The sequence below is a fragment of the Carassius gibelio genome, chromosome A1 (genome assembly GCF_023724105.1).
Source record: "Carassius gibelio isolate Cgi1373 ecotype wild population from Czech Republic chromosome A1, carGib1.2-hapl.c, whole genome shotgun sequence".
Lineage (NCBI taxonomy): Eukaryota > Metazoa > Chordata > Actinopteri > Cypriniformes > Cyprinidae > Carassius > Carassius gibelio.
In genome coordinates, this window is record NC_068371.1 from 4,044,097 (window position 1) to 4,054,814 (window position 10,718).

A 10,718-nucleotide genomic window follows, 5' to 3' on the forward strand; every position below is an offset into this window, starting at 1 on the left:
AAGGTTTAATAGTTGTTGTTTTTTTTTCATTTGCTTTTTTGTAATCAAGACTAACATATGTCCCTATGCAGAAATACATTTTAAAAAATATTGAGAAATATACACAAAAGTAAAAACTGTGACCATATTCCTATCTATCCTTCATTAATATTATTATTAATTTCAAATAAATGCTGTTATTATACTGAAAAAAAATAAATAATCAAAAAAATACAAATAATAATCAGAAATGTTTCTTGAGCAGCAAATCAACATTTCAGAATGATTTCTGAAGATCATGTGGAACTGGAGACTGGAGTAATGATTCTGAAAATTCAGCTTTGCATCACAGAAATACATTACATTTTAAATTGTATAAAATAGAAAATGGTTATTTTAATATGTAATAATATCTTGCAATGTTTCTGTTATTACTGTTTTGTATTATTTTTATTAAATGCAGGCTTGCTGAGTATAATACACTTCTATCAAAACCTATAAACAAATCTTACTGATCCCAATGCATAATAAAAATAATGGTGAGTCAAATGAAAGAATTAGAAACGGGATGTCCTCCTCTTTAAGACTTTGACTCGTCGTTCAGTCTTCCAGCAGGAGGGGGCGCTGCAGGAACGCGCGTGTGTTTGTGTTTCGCCGAAGGAGAGTCATCCTTTGCTTCACTGTTGTTGTGTGTGTGTGAGCTGTAGCGTCTCAGCCTCTGGATGTGTCCTGTCTTCACCCACACAACGGACCTGTCTGTCGCTTATTATCCGGGCACCTCAGTTACATTGACAGCGTTTTTTTCTGAGGCAGATTGACTTTTTGATTTTCATTACCGGAGCTGGACCCTCACACCAGGTTTCGGTTCGGGCCTGTTCGGCTCAGTTCGGCTCGGTTCGGCGGACGGGACACAGCGGGGATTTAAACGACAGAGCCCGACCAGAGATGAAGAGACGCAGACTGATGTGAACAGAACCAGCGCTATGGAAATACATCCACTGTAAGTGTGTGTGTGTGTGTGTGTGTGTGTGTGTGTGTGTGTGTGTGTGTGTGTATGTGTATGTGTATGTGTGCGTGTGTGAGAGAGAGACTGAGTTCACACTACTGTAATGTCAATACAGAGTAAATCTGTTCAGCCATAAGATCACATGACATCTCTCTGTCTTTGTCCACACATCTCCAACACTCTTTATGTCACATGTTTAGGATTGATAATTGCCATATATGTTCACTTCTTGTGAAATCATACTGCACTGGTTTGGGTGGTTTGTATGCACACAATTTTGTATAATGACACGAATATGACACAGGTGTAACGATATGAAGGTGGTTTATGAGGACACTTCCTGTGTTCCTGAAATTCAAAAGGCTTAAAAACATATAACATGTTTTGTTTTTTGTTTTTTATCAAAAAAAAATGCATAAAGTTTTCTGTGAGGGGTAGGTTATGTGTAGGGTGATTAAAAAATACAGTTTGTACTTTATAAAAACCATTATTTCTGTGGAGAGTCTCTCGGGTAATCACTGATGCCAACGTGTGTGTGTGTGTGTGTGTGTGTGTGTGTGTGTTTCAGATGCACAAAGCTTTGCCATCATAAAGCTGTGGAGATGAAGGATGACGTGTGTGAGAAACAGAGTGCGGTCACCATCAATCCACGTCACATGAGGAAAGCCTTCAGGATCATGAACGAGCTGCGCAGGTGTGTGTGTGTGTGTGTGTGAGATACTGGTAGAACTCATGCAGTGCCTCTTAATAACACTGCTTTTTATGTGTGTGCTCTTAAATAAATACTTAACCTAAAAATAAAAATGCTGTCATTAGGTTCATCTGTGGTAGATGTTGGCAGAATGACAGCTCACTCCGCCAGTATTCACTTTTATAAAAAAAAGATGCAATGAAAGTGAGTGGTGACTGAGGTTAACTACTCTGCCTAATATCCCAAAAAAACTGAAAAATCTACAGAAAAATTCACACAATTCGGAAATTACACGAGGATGAGAAAACAAAGTCAGAATTTTCTTTTTTGAGTGAATTATGACTGTTCTTAGCAGGAGTGTGTGTTAAAATGTTATTTGTTGTTGTAACTTAGTTATATTAATACAGCTGCCACAGAGTTTTTATTTCTAAACTTTTTATTTATCAAAGAAAATCACATTTTCCACATAATATGAAGCAGCAACTGTAATAAACAATGAAAACATAAAAAAAATGCTTCTTGAGCAGCAAATCAGCATATTATAATGATTTCTGAAGATCATGTGACACTGAAGATTGGAGGAATAATGATGAAAATACAGCTTTTAGCAAAATAATAAATTACAATCTTGAATTATAATTTATTAATATATTAAAATAATAAATCTTCTTTGCAATAAATTGTATTAATATTTGACAATGTTTCTGTTTTCTCTCTGCAGTCAGAGTGTGTTGTGTGATGTCACCATCGTTGCGGAGGATGTGGAGATTGCTGCTCATCGAGTCGTCTTAGCTGCGGGGTGTCCGTACTTCCACGCTATGTTTACAGGTGAGGACACACACATTCACAAAATTAACTTTTCATTCATCAAAGAGTCCTGAAAAAATATCACAGGTTGCAAAAAAATATTAAGCAGCACAACAGTTTCCAGCGCTGAAAATAAATCAGCATATTAGAATGATTTCTGAAGACTGGAGGAATGATGCTGAAAATACAGTTTTGCATCTCAGAAATAAATTAGATTTTAATGTATTTTAAAATAAAAACACATTATTTTACATCATAATAATATTTCAAAATATTATATTTTTCTTGTATTTTTGATCAAATAATTGCAGCCTTGATGCGCAGAAGAAACTCCTGTAAAAATATATAAAAAATCCTTCTGATCCCAAATATTTGATCACTAGTGTGTGGTTGTGTGTGTGTGTGTGTGTGTAAACATATATAATATATATATATTTATTTATTTATTGTATAAAATAAAATAAATAGTTTATACTGTATGATGTTCAACATGAAATATTTGTGTTTGTAGGAGAGATGACCGAGAGCCGTCAGAAGAAGGTTCGAATCAAGGAGATTGACGGCTGGACTCTGAGAATGCTGATCGACTATGTTTACACTGCTGAGATCCAAGTAACAGAGGACAATGTGCAGGTAACCGTGTGTGCGATCATAACATATCAAAGCACGGCCTAAAACACAGTTCACTCAGTCTGTGCTCTTTTTATGTCGTGTTCTTTGGTATTACTCTGAGAGCACAGAAAATCACATCCAGGAAGTGTGCGTGCGTGCATGTGTTGTGTGGGTGGTGTCAGTAGCGCCTGCACAGTTGACTAGACGGAGGGTGTTTAAATGAGGACAATTTTTTTTAGGAATTCAAACTTTGATGCAAAGCTTAACAGTAAGACTGACCCTGGACTAGATGACTGCCAGATGAAATTCAACTTGGTCTACTTTTAACTTAATGCAACATTTAGTGACGTGAGATGCTTAACCCTCTGGTGTTCAGGTGGGGTTCAAAAATGACCTTTTTATTTTAAGAAAAGAATGTGCTATATTTAATTTTGATGTTGTTTTTTATTAGATATTTTGTGTTTCTAGGGGATTTAATGGTACTAAATATAATACTTATGACATAGTTATGATCTGTTAACTACTTTTAAAATTAAATTTCCATCTTAAACTGTCCCAAATCTTGAATGCTTTGGGGCACAGACTTAAGTTTGGTCTCTTTTTAGAGAAAACACTAGGCATATTACTGCTGAAGTGGAAAACAAAGTTATAGAAGTTTCAATTAATTATTATGAAAAATGCATATAAATACTATTTTAAAAATGTGTATGAAATATCTATTTACCAAAACACACTCTACTCTAAAACATCAAGAAAATCAATATCTATATAATAAATCTAAACAAATTTTAGGTTGAGCACCAAATGTTTCTACTAGATGAAATTCACCTTTGACCCGAAACAATACAAGTGTGACCATTTTTTCAGGAGCATTTAATCTTTTCAAATGTGTGTGTGTGTGTGTGTGTTCACTTAGCAAGTGCTAAAACCAAGATTTGTACCTTTCTAATTAAGTAAAAAAAAAAAAAAAATCCCAAACCAAAACAAATTTTCTGTCCAAAATGACCAAACACCACCAGATGGTTAAAAAAAGATCTTCCTTAAAGTCAAGAAATGACATTTGCAAACCATTTTACGTATGTAAAGATTATTATTATTTTTTTGTTGAGTGAAACAGAATGCTCAATGAGAAAAAAATGGTTATTGAATAAAAAATAAATAAATAATAAATGGTTAAAAAAAAATTTTTTTTTTGATGTTTTAAACAGTTTAGGACCATTAAAAGAAAAATCCTTAATGCATGTAAAATTCTTGCCAGGAAAAGGAAAAATAAAACGGACAAATTTCTCGAAGGACTCTTTTGAGGTCTTTTCTCTGCGTGTGCGTGTGCGTGTGTGTGTGTGTGTGTGTGTTTAGGTGCTCTTGCCCGCCGCTGGTCTGCTGCAGCTACAGGAAGTTAAAAAGGCCTGCTGCGAGTTTCTCATAACTCAACTTCACCCAACCAACTGCCTCGGTATCTGCGCCTTCGCCGATTTGCACGCCTGCACGGAGCTGCTCAATCTCGCAAACACGTACGCCGGTGTGTGTGTCCTTCCATACAAGAGAAACTCAAGCAAGAAATTCACACACACACGATAGTCACAATAGTGCTTTTTCTGATCAGATGTGTGTCCGTAACCCTGTGTGATGGTCTCGATCTCTCTCCCACTCACAGAGCAACACTTCTCAGAGGTCGTGCAGAGTGAGGAGTTTCTCAATCTGGGCATGGAGCAGGTGTACAGCCTCATAGCAAGCGACAAACTGACCATTGCATCAGAAGAAAAGGTTTGATCACAGCCAAGACAGAGCTCTGTTTTCATCCTGTACTGACACACATCTCTGAGACATCTCCTGTGATCAGATTTGAAGGAGAATGCGTTTCATTTCTTCACTACATGCATTCAAATTTGACCAAATGCTAATTTCTGCAGAAAATAAATGTATTAAGGGAAATAAAATCCTGTAGAGGAGCCCTGCAGACTTTAATGACTTTTTGTCAAGGTCTATAATTCTCTTAATATTTTTGAAAATTAATAAATCACATTTTTATCAAGGAAAGATTAGTTTAGGGTAAGATGTCTTAATGTGTCTCCTCGAAAGAGTTTTTTTTGCTTAACTAATCCAAAAACTGAAACTGTTTTTGTTAATTGAAATAAAGCTATCAATTTTAGATGTTCTTAAATACTTAAATTGGAAGCTACTTGAAATACATTTTTGAATGTAGTTGAAGCACTAAAATTACTACCTGGAAATAAATAAAAACTACAGCTGAATGGAAAAATAATGGAAATTAGTGAATTAAACATAAAAAGTATATATATATATATATATAAAAAAGTAATATGTAAAAAAAATCTATAAACAAAACAAATGCTAATAAAAATGACAAAAGCATGTAACTTATTAGAATAAAAAACAACAAAATTACTAAAAAGTAAACTAAAATTAAAATGAAAACGGAAAATTTTAAATAAAAAATATTTTAAAATATTAATAAAAACTATAATAGCATATCAATAATTCTTAAATAACACTGCTCCCCAAAAACATCAAACAAATTTATAAATGTATAGTAAAATATTTGGATTCAGGGTGAAAGGAAATATGTTATTGCTTTTTACTTGATAGTTACTCCACATTACGTTTTTTCGAATTATATATTTATAAAATGATATTTAACCTCTAATTAAAAAATATTAGAGTTCAAAAAGGAAAAACATGAGATGAACATGAACATTTATTGTGGATGCCTAGTCATTTGTCTGTGCAGCGGATGATTGACAGATGAGTGGGCGGTGCTTTGATATTGTCCAGGATGCATTAGTAATTATGCTACAAATGCGATGTAGTCACATGCACACTGTCTCTGTATGTGACTGCAGTTATTAGATCTCTGTATGTTTTGCTGATATTGTGATTGAATGAGATGAGCCGTGTATCAGCTCTCCCTGTGTGTGTGTGTGTGTGTTCACAGGTGTTTGAAGCGGTTATAGCGTGGGTCACACATGACACAGATGTGCGTCAGGAACACATGGCTCATCTGATGGAGCATGTTCGCTTACCCCTTCTTTCCAGAGAATACCTCGTACAGGTGTGTGTGTGTGTGTGTTAGTGAATATGTGCTTTGATGTTGTTTAATTGTAATTTAATTTCATGTGTGTGTACATAGAGGGTGGAAGAGGAAACTTTAGTGAAGAACAGCAGCGCCTGTAAAGACTACCTAATTGAAGCCATGAAGTACCACCTTCTGCCGGCCGAGCAGCGCTCCATGATGAAGACCATCCGCACTAGAGTGAGAACACCTGTCAGCTACCCTAAGGTCAGTCTTCATTATAGGCATTTTTAGTTATTCATTTGATAAATAGTGGACATTTTCATTGATATTATCTGTGAAGAGCAGAAGTCAGGGGGAATGTGTTCTGTACAAAATCTGATGCACGACTCTGATTTAATTTAGTCAATATGTTTGATATTAAGACTGGTAATTAAATTTTTTAACAGGTTTTAACCAGTTTAATACCAGGTCAATATGATTTGTTAAGATAGTTATAGATATTCTAATTGATAGTGACGCTTTTATTAAATAAATCTGCCTGAAGAAACTGTAGGAGAAGTTCTATGTCATTGTTTCTCAACCAGGGCTCTCAGGAAACTGAGGGCTAAATTATTTAAAATAAAAAAATTGAATTCACCTCTTCATCAACTGTTATATTAATAATAATAAATAAATAAAAATCAGTATTAATAAAAAAGTATATGTATGTAAAGCAAATAAATGATACTAAAATTACAGAGCTCCCCAAAAATGGCATGTCGCTTATGAAAAATATTTATGATACATTTATTTTACTCGATTATGACATGGGTTATTATATTTAAAATGTATAAAAAAGTTAAAAATAGTATTAATGGAAACTATATGTTTCTAAAAACATGGCACATGTTATAAAACGCATTAACAAAATGATTAAATCTAGATTTTTATTTTTTTATTAGAGGGTTTTGAGTTGGAGTTTTTTTTTTACCTGTGTGTGCTAAAGGTGCGAAAAAGAAACAAATAATTAAAATAAATATTAAAAACTAATTCACAATAAAAAAGTATAATTACATATAATTAATACTAAAATGACTGCTCTACAAAAAGTGCATAGTTTATGAATGTATAATGTTTACAATTTAATAATTTTTATATACTCTGTTATTTTCACAATGTTTACACATGACATTTCTAGAGTTATTATATTTAAACTTCTATTACATTTTCTTTTATTAAAAAAATAATAATGAAAACATAGCACATTTTAAAGGGATAATTAAAACAGCATTAAAAAAAAAACGGGCCAGTGTTCTAGAGGTGTTTGATTTGAAGGTGTGTGTGTGTGTGTGTGTGTGTGTGTGTGTGTGTGTGTGTGTGTGTGTGTGTGTGTGTGTGTGTGTTGAAGGTGATGATGGTGGTGGGGGGACAGGCTCCTAAAGCCATCCGCAGTGTGGAGTGCTATGATTTTGAGGAGGAGAGATGGTTCCAGGTGGCAGAATTGCCCTCCAGACGCTGTCGAGCAGGTATCACTCACATGATCAGCTCTCCAGCCTACTTCACTTCATCCCTCCAGCACTGACTTGACCACTTGCTGAAATTACTGTTCATGCAAAAAGGATACAGTTCATTAAACACAAGCGTCAACATGCAACAAGCGTTTTAGCGTCAACATGCACTACCATTCGAAAGCTTGGGGTCAAGTTAAGAGATTTGCTTTTAATAGCAATTGAAACATTTATCCATCAAAAATGCATTAAATTGATCTGAAGTGCCACATTATGTTGATAAGAGAGTCCTGCTATTAAATAAAGGCTCAGTCTCAACAAACATATTTAATAATAAGTGTTTCCAACAATGTTTCTCGAGCAGCAAATCAGCATTTCAGAATGATTTCTGAAGATCATGTGACACTGGAGACATTATGGAGTAATGATGCTGAAAATGTAGCTTTGTCATCACATAAATAAATTACATTTTACAATATATTAATATAGAAATGGGACATTTTAAATTGTAATAATATTTCACAGTATTACAGTTTTTACCATATTTTTAATTAAAAAAAGCAGCTTTCACAACATTAAAAAAGACTTTAACAGCTTCATACTTTTGAACAGTAGTGTATATTGCGACTTTATATGGGGAAAGTTCTTTTAGTGAAAACCGCCATTATTAAATATTAAACATGCTATCGTGACAATCTATTTCAGCACAATTATGAAATACAAAATAATTAACGAACCATTGTTTTGTAGATAATAAATGATAAAAGACACGTGACAACTTGCCCCAATACAGATACAATACTTGTTTACTCAACAGCTGATACAAAAATGATTCTGATGTGATGATTTCTGCTTCTTAATATCGTAAGTTTGAAAGATAGAGTTTATAAAAAGGATGTTTTTGTGTATGTGTAGGTGTGGTGTACGTGGGTGGTGTTGTGTATGCTGTCGGAGGGTTTAACGGCTCGTTGCGAGTGAGGACGGTGGACGCGTACGACCCGATCAGAGATGAGTGGTGTTGTGTCAGCAGCATGCAGGACCGGAGGTCAACTCTAGGGTCCACTGTCCTCAACGGACTGCTTTATGCTGTTGGGGGCTTCGATGGGAGCACAGGTAATACATCCACTATAAACTCATCTATCTTGCATCACATATGCTTTTACGATGTTGCTGCAGCATTTGTTTTTACTGATATGCTGGTAATGGTTACAGCGCTCATCAGACTGAGATGATGAACATCCACATCTGTGTCTAATATGATGATGTTGGTTTGCAGGTTTAGCTACTGTAGAGGTATATAACGCTAAGGCCAATGAGTGGTTCCACGTCAGTCCCATGAACACGCGGCGCAGCAGTGTTGGAGTCGGCGTTGTTGGAGGTTTGTATCTGCCATCTATATATGAACAGCCACAGCCAAGAGAAATACATGACTGTTCTGCTTTTGTTTGCATTCTGATACTAATGAGTTAAAAAATGGCCTAAACAAAGGGTCTTCAGACAAGAAACCCCATTATGTATTGTATAAAATCACATTATACCTATAATAAGAAGAATATTGGCATAATGGTGTATTTGTATATTTTGTTTGGATTCTGCTTAGTGCTTACATTGTAAAGCTGTATTAAAATAATAAGGATAATTATATAATTGAAAAAAATTATAATAAATGCTGTTCTTTTAAAGTTTTTATTCTCAAAGAATCCTGAAGAAAAATGTGTCAGATATTCCACAAAAAATATGAAGCAGCACACCTGTTTATGATTAGAAATATTTCTTGAGCAGCAAATCAACATATCAGAATGATTTCTGAAGATCATGTGACACTGAAGACTGGAGGAATGATGCTGAAATTCAGCTGCACATCACAGGAATAAAATACATTTGAAAATATATTCAAATAGAAAACGTTTATTTTAAATTGTAATCATATTTCACAATATTACAGTTTTACTGTATTTTTGATCAAATGAATGCATCTTTGGTCTGCATAATACATTTAAAAAATAATGATAATAAAAAATCTTACCAACGAAAATTGTTAGTTGTAGGCGTACATTATTAATATTTTATTAAACACATATAACTGTACTTTTTTATATTTAAGTTTGTGATTGAAAATGAAACATTACATGAACTTTATAATTATTGCTTTGTTGTTATCAGAATATTTATTTATTTTTATTAATTGTTAAAAAAAATATTATACAATATATAAAAAAAAAAATATATATATATATATATATATAGATATATATATATTATTATTATTATTATTATTTTATTATTTTATTTATTTATTATTCTTTTTTTTTCATTTAGTTTGATATCAAACAGCTGATTTCAACTGATATCAAACTGTTTCCTGTAGGTCTGCTTTATGCAGTGGGAGGGTATGATGGAGCAACTCGTCAGTGTTTGAGTACTGTTGAAGTCTATAACCCCAACACTAATGAATGGTCCTACACCGCAGAGATGGGAACCCGCCGCAGCGGTGCCGGTAACACACACACACACACAATCCTATGCACATAAACTGGCATCAACCTGTATCTGTGTAAACCACGAAGTGTTTGTGTCGGACAGGTGTGGGTGTGATAAAAGGTCTGCTGTATGCAGTAGGGGGTCACGACGGGCCCTTGGTTAGAAAGAGCTGTGAGGTTTATGACCCTGCCACTAACACATGGAAACAGGTGGCTGATATGAACATGTGCCGCAGGAACGCAGGTGAACAGAACAACACGCATCAGTCTGTCAGATCTGACACATAAAAATCCAGCTGTGATGCTTTTGGATTAACAGTATATTTCAATGCAGTTGTCTGTGTTTCAGGTGTGTGTGCTGTTAATAACCTGTTATATGTGGTTGGTGGCGATGATGGCTCATGCAACCTGGCCTCAGTGGAGTTCTACAGTCCAAACATTGATAAATGGACTCTAATGCCCACCTGCATGAGCACAGGACGCAGCTACGCAGGTCAGGGAAAGAAGCAGACTGCTGCTGGCTTTTTGTGCACAGTAGTTGATCAATAGTTAGAAGCCTGTATGTTTTTAAAGAAAGATATAAATACTTTCATTCAGCAAGGATGCGTTTAGTTATTCCAAA

At 34.5% G+C, this 10,718-nt stretch overlaps 1 protein-coding gene across 1 annotated transcript in view; it reads left to right on the forward strand.

Annotated features, from left to right (window-relative positions):
* Positions 1-626: 626 nt before the first annotated feature.
* The window catches only part of LOC127960140 (kelch-like protein 2), an 11,864-nt gene continuing 1,772 nt past the window's right edge, over positions 627-10,718 (forward strand). Inside the window, exons 1-14 of the mRNA XM_052559758.1 lie at positions 627-979; positions 1,554-1,679; positions 2,398-2,504; positions 2,995-3,116; positions 4,452-4,614; positions 4,750-4,859; positions 6,049-6,165; positions 6,244-6,393; positions 7,517-7,634; positions 8,532-8,729; positions 8,893-8,994; positions 9,985-10,113; positions 10,200-10,340; positions 10,446-10,589. Coding sequence (XP_052415718.1) covers positions 963-979; positions 1,554-1,679; positions 2,398-2,504; positions 2,995-3,116; positions 4,452-4,614; positions 4,750-4,859; positions 6,049-6,165; positions 6,244-6,393; positions 7,517-7,634; positions 8,532-8,729; positions 8,893-8,994; positions 9,985-10,113; positions 10,200-10,340; positions 10,446-10,589 — 1,744 coding nt within the window. The 5' untranslated portion in view covers positions 627-962. The remainder of the gene's footprint in view (positions 980-1,553; positions 1,680-2,397; positions 2,505-2,994; positions 3,117-4,451; positions 4,615-4,749; positions 4,860-6,048; positions 6,166-6,243; positions 6,394-7,516; positions 7,635-8,531; positions 8,730-8,892; positions 8,995-9,984; positions 10,114-10,199; positions 10,341-10,445; positions 10,590-10,718) is intronic.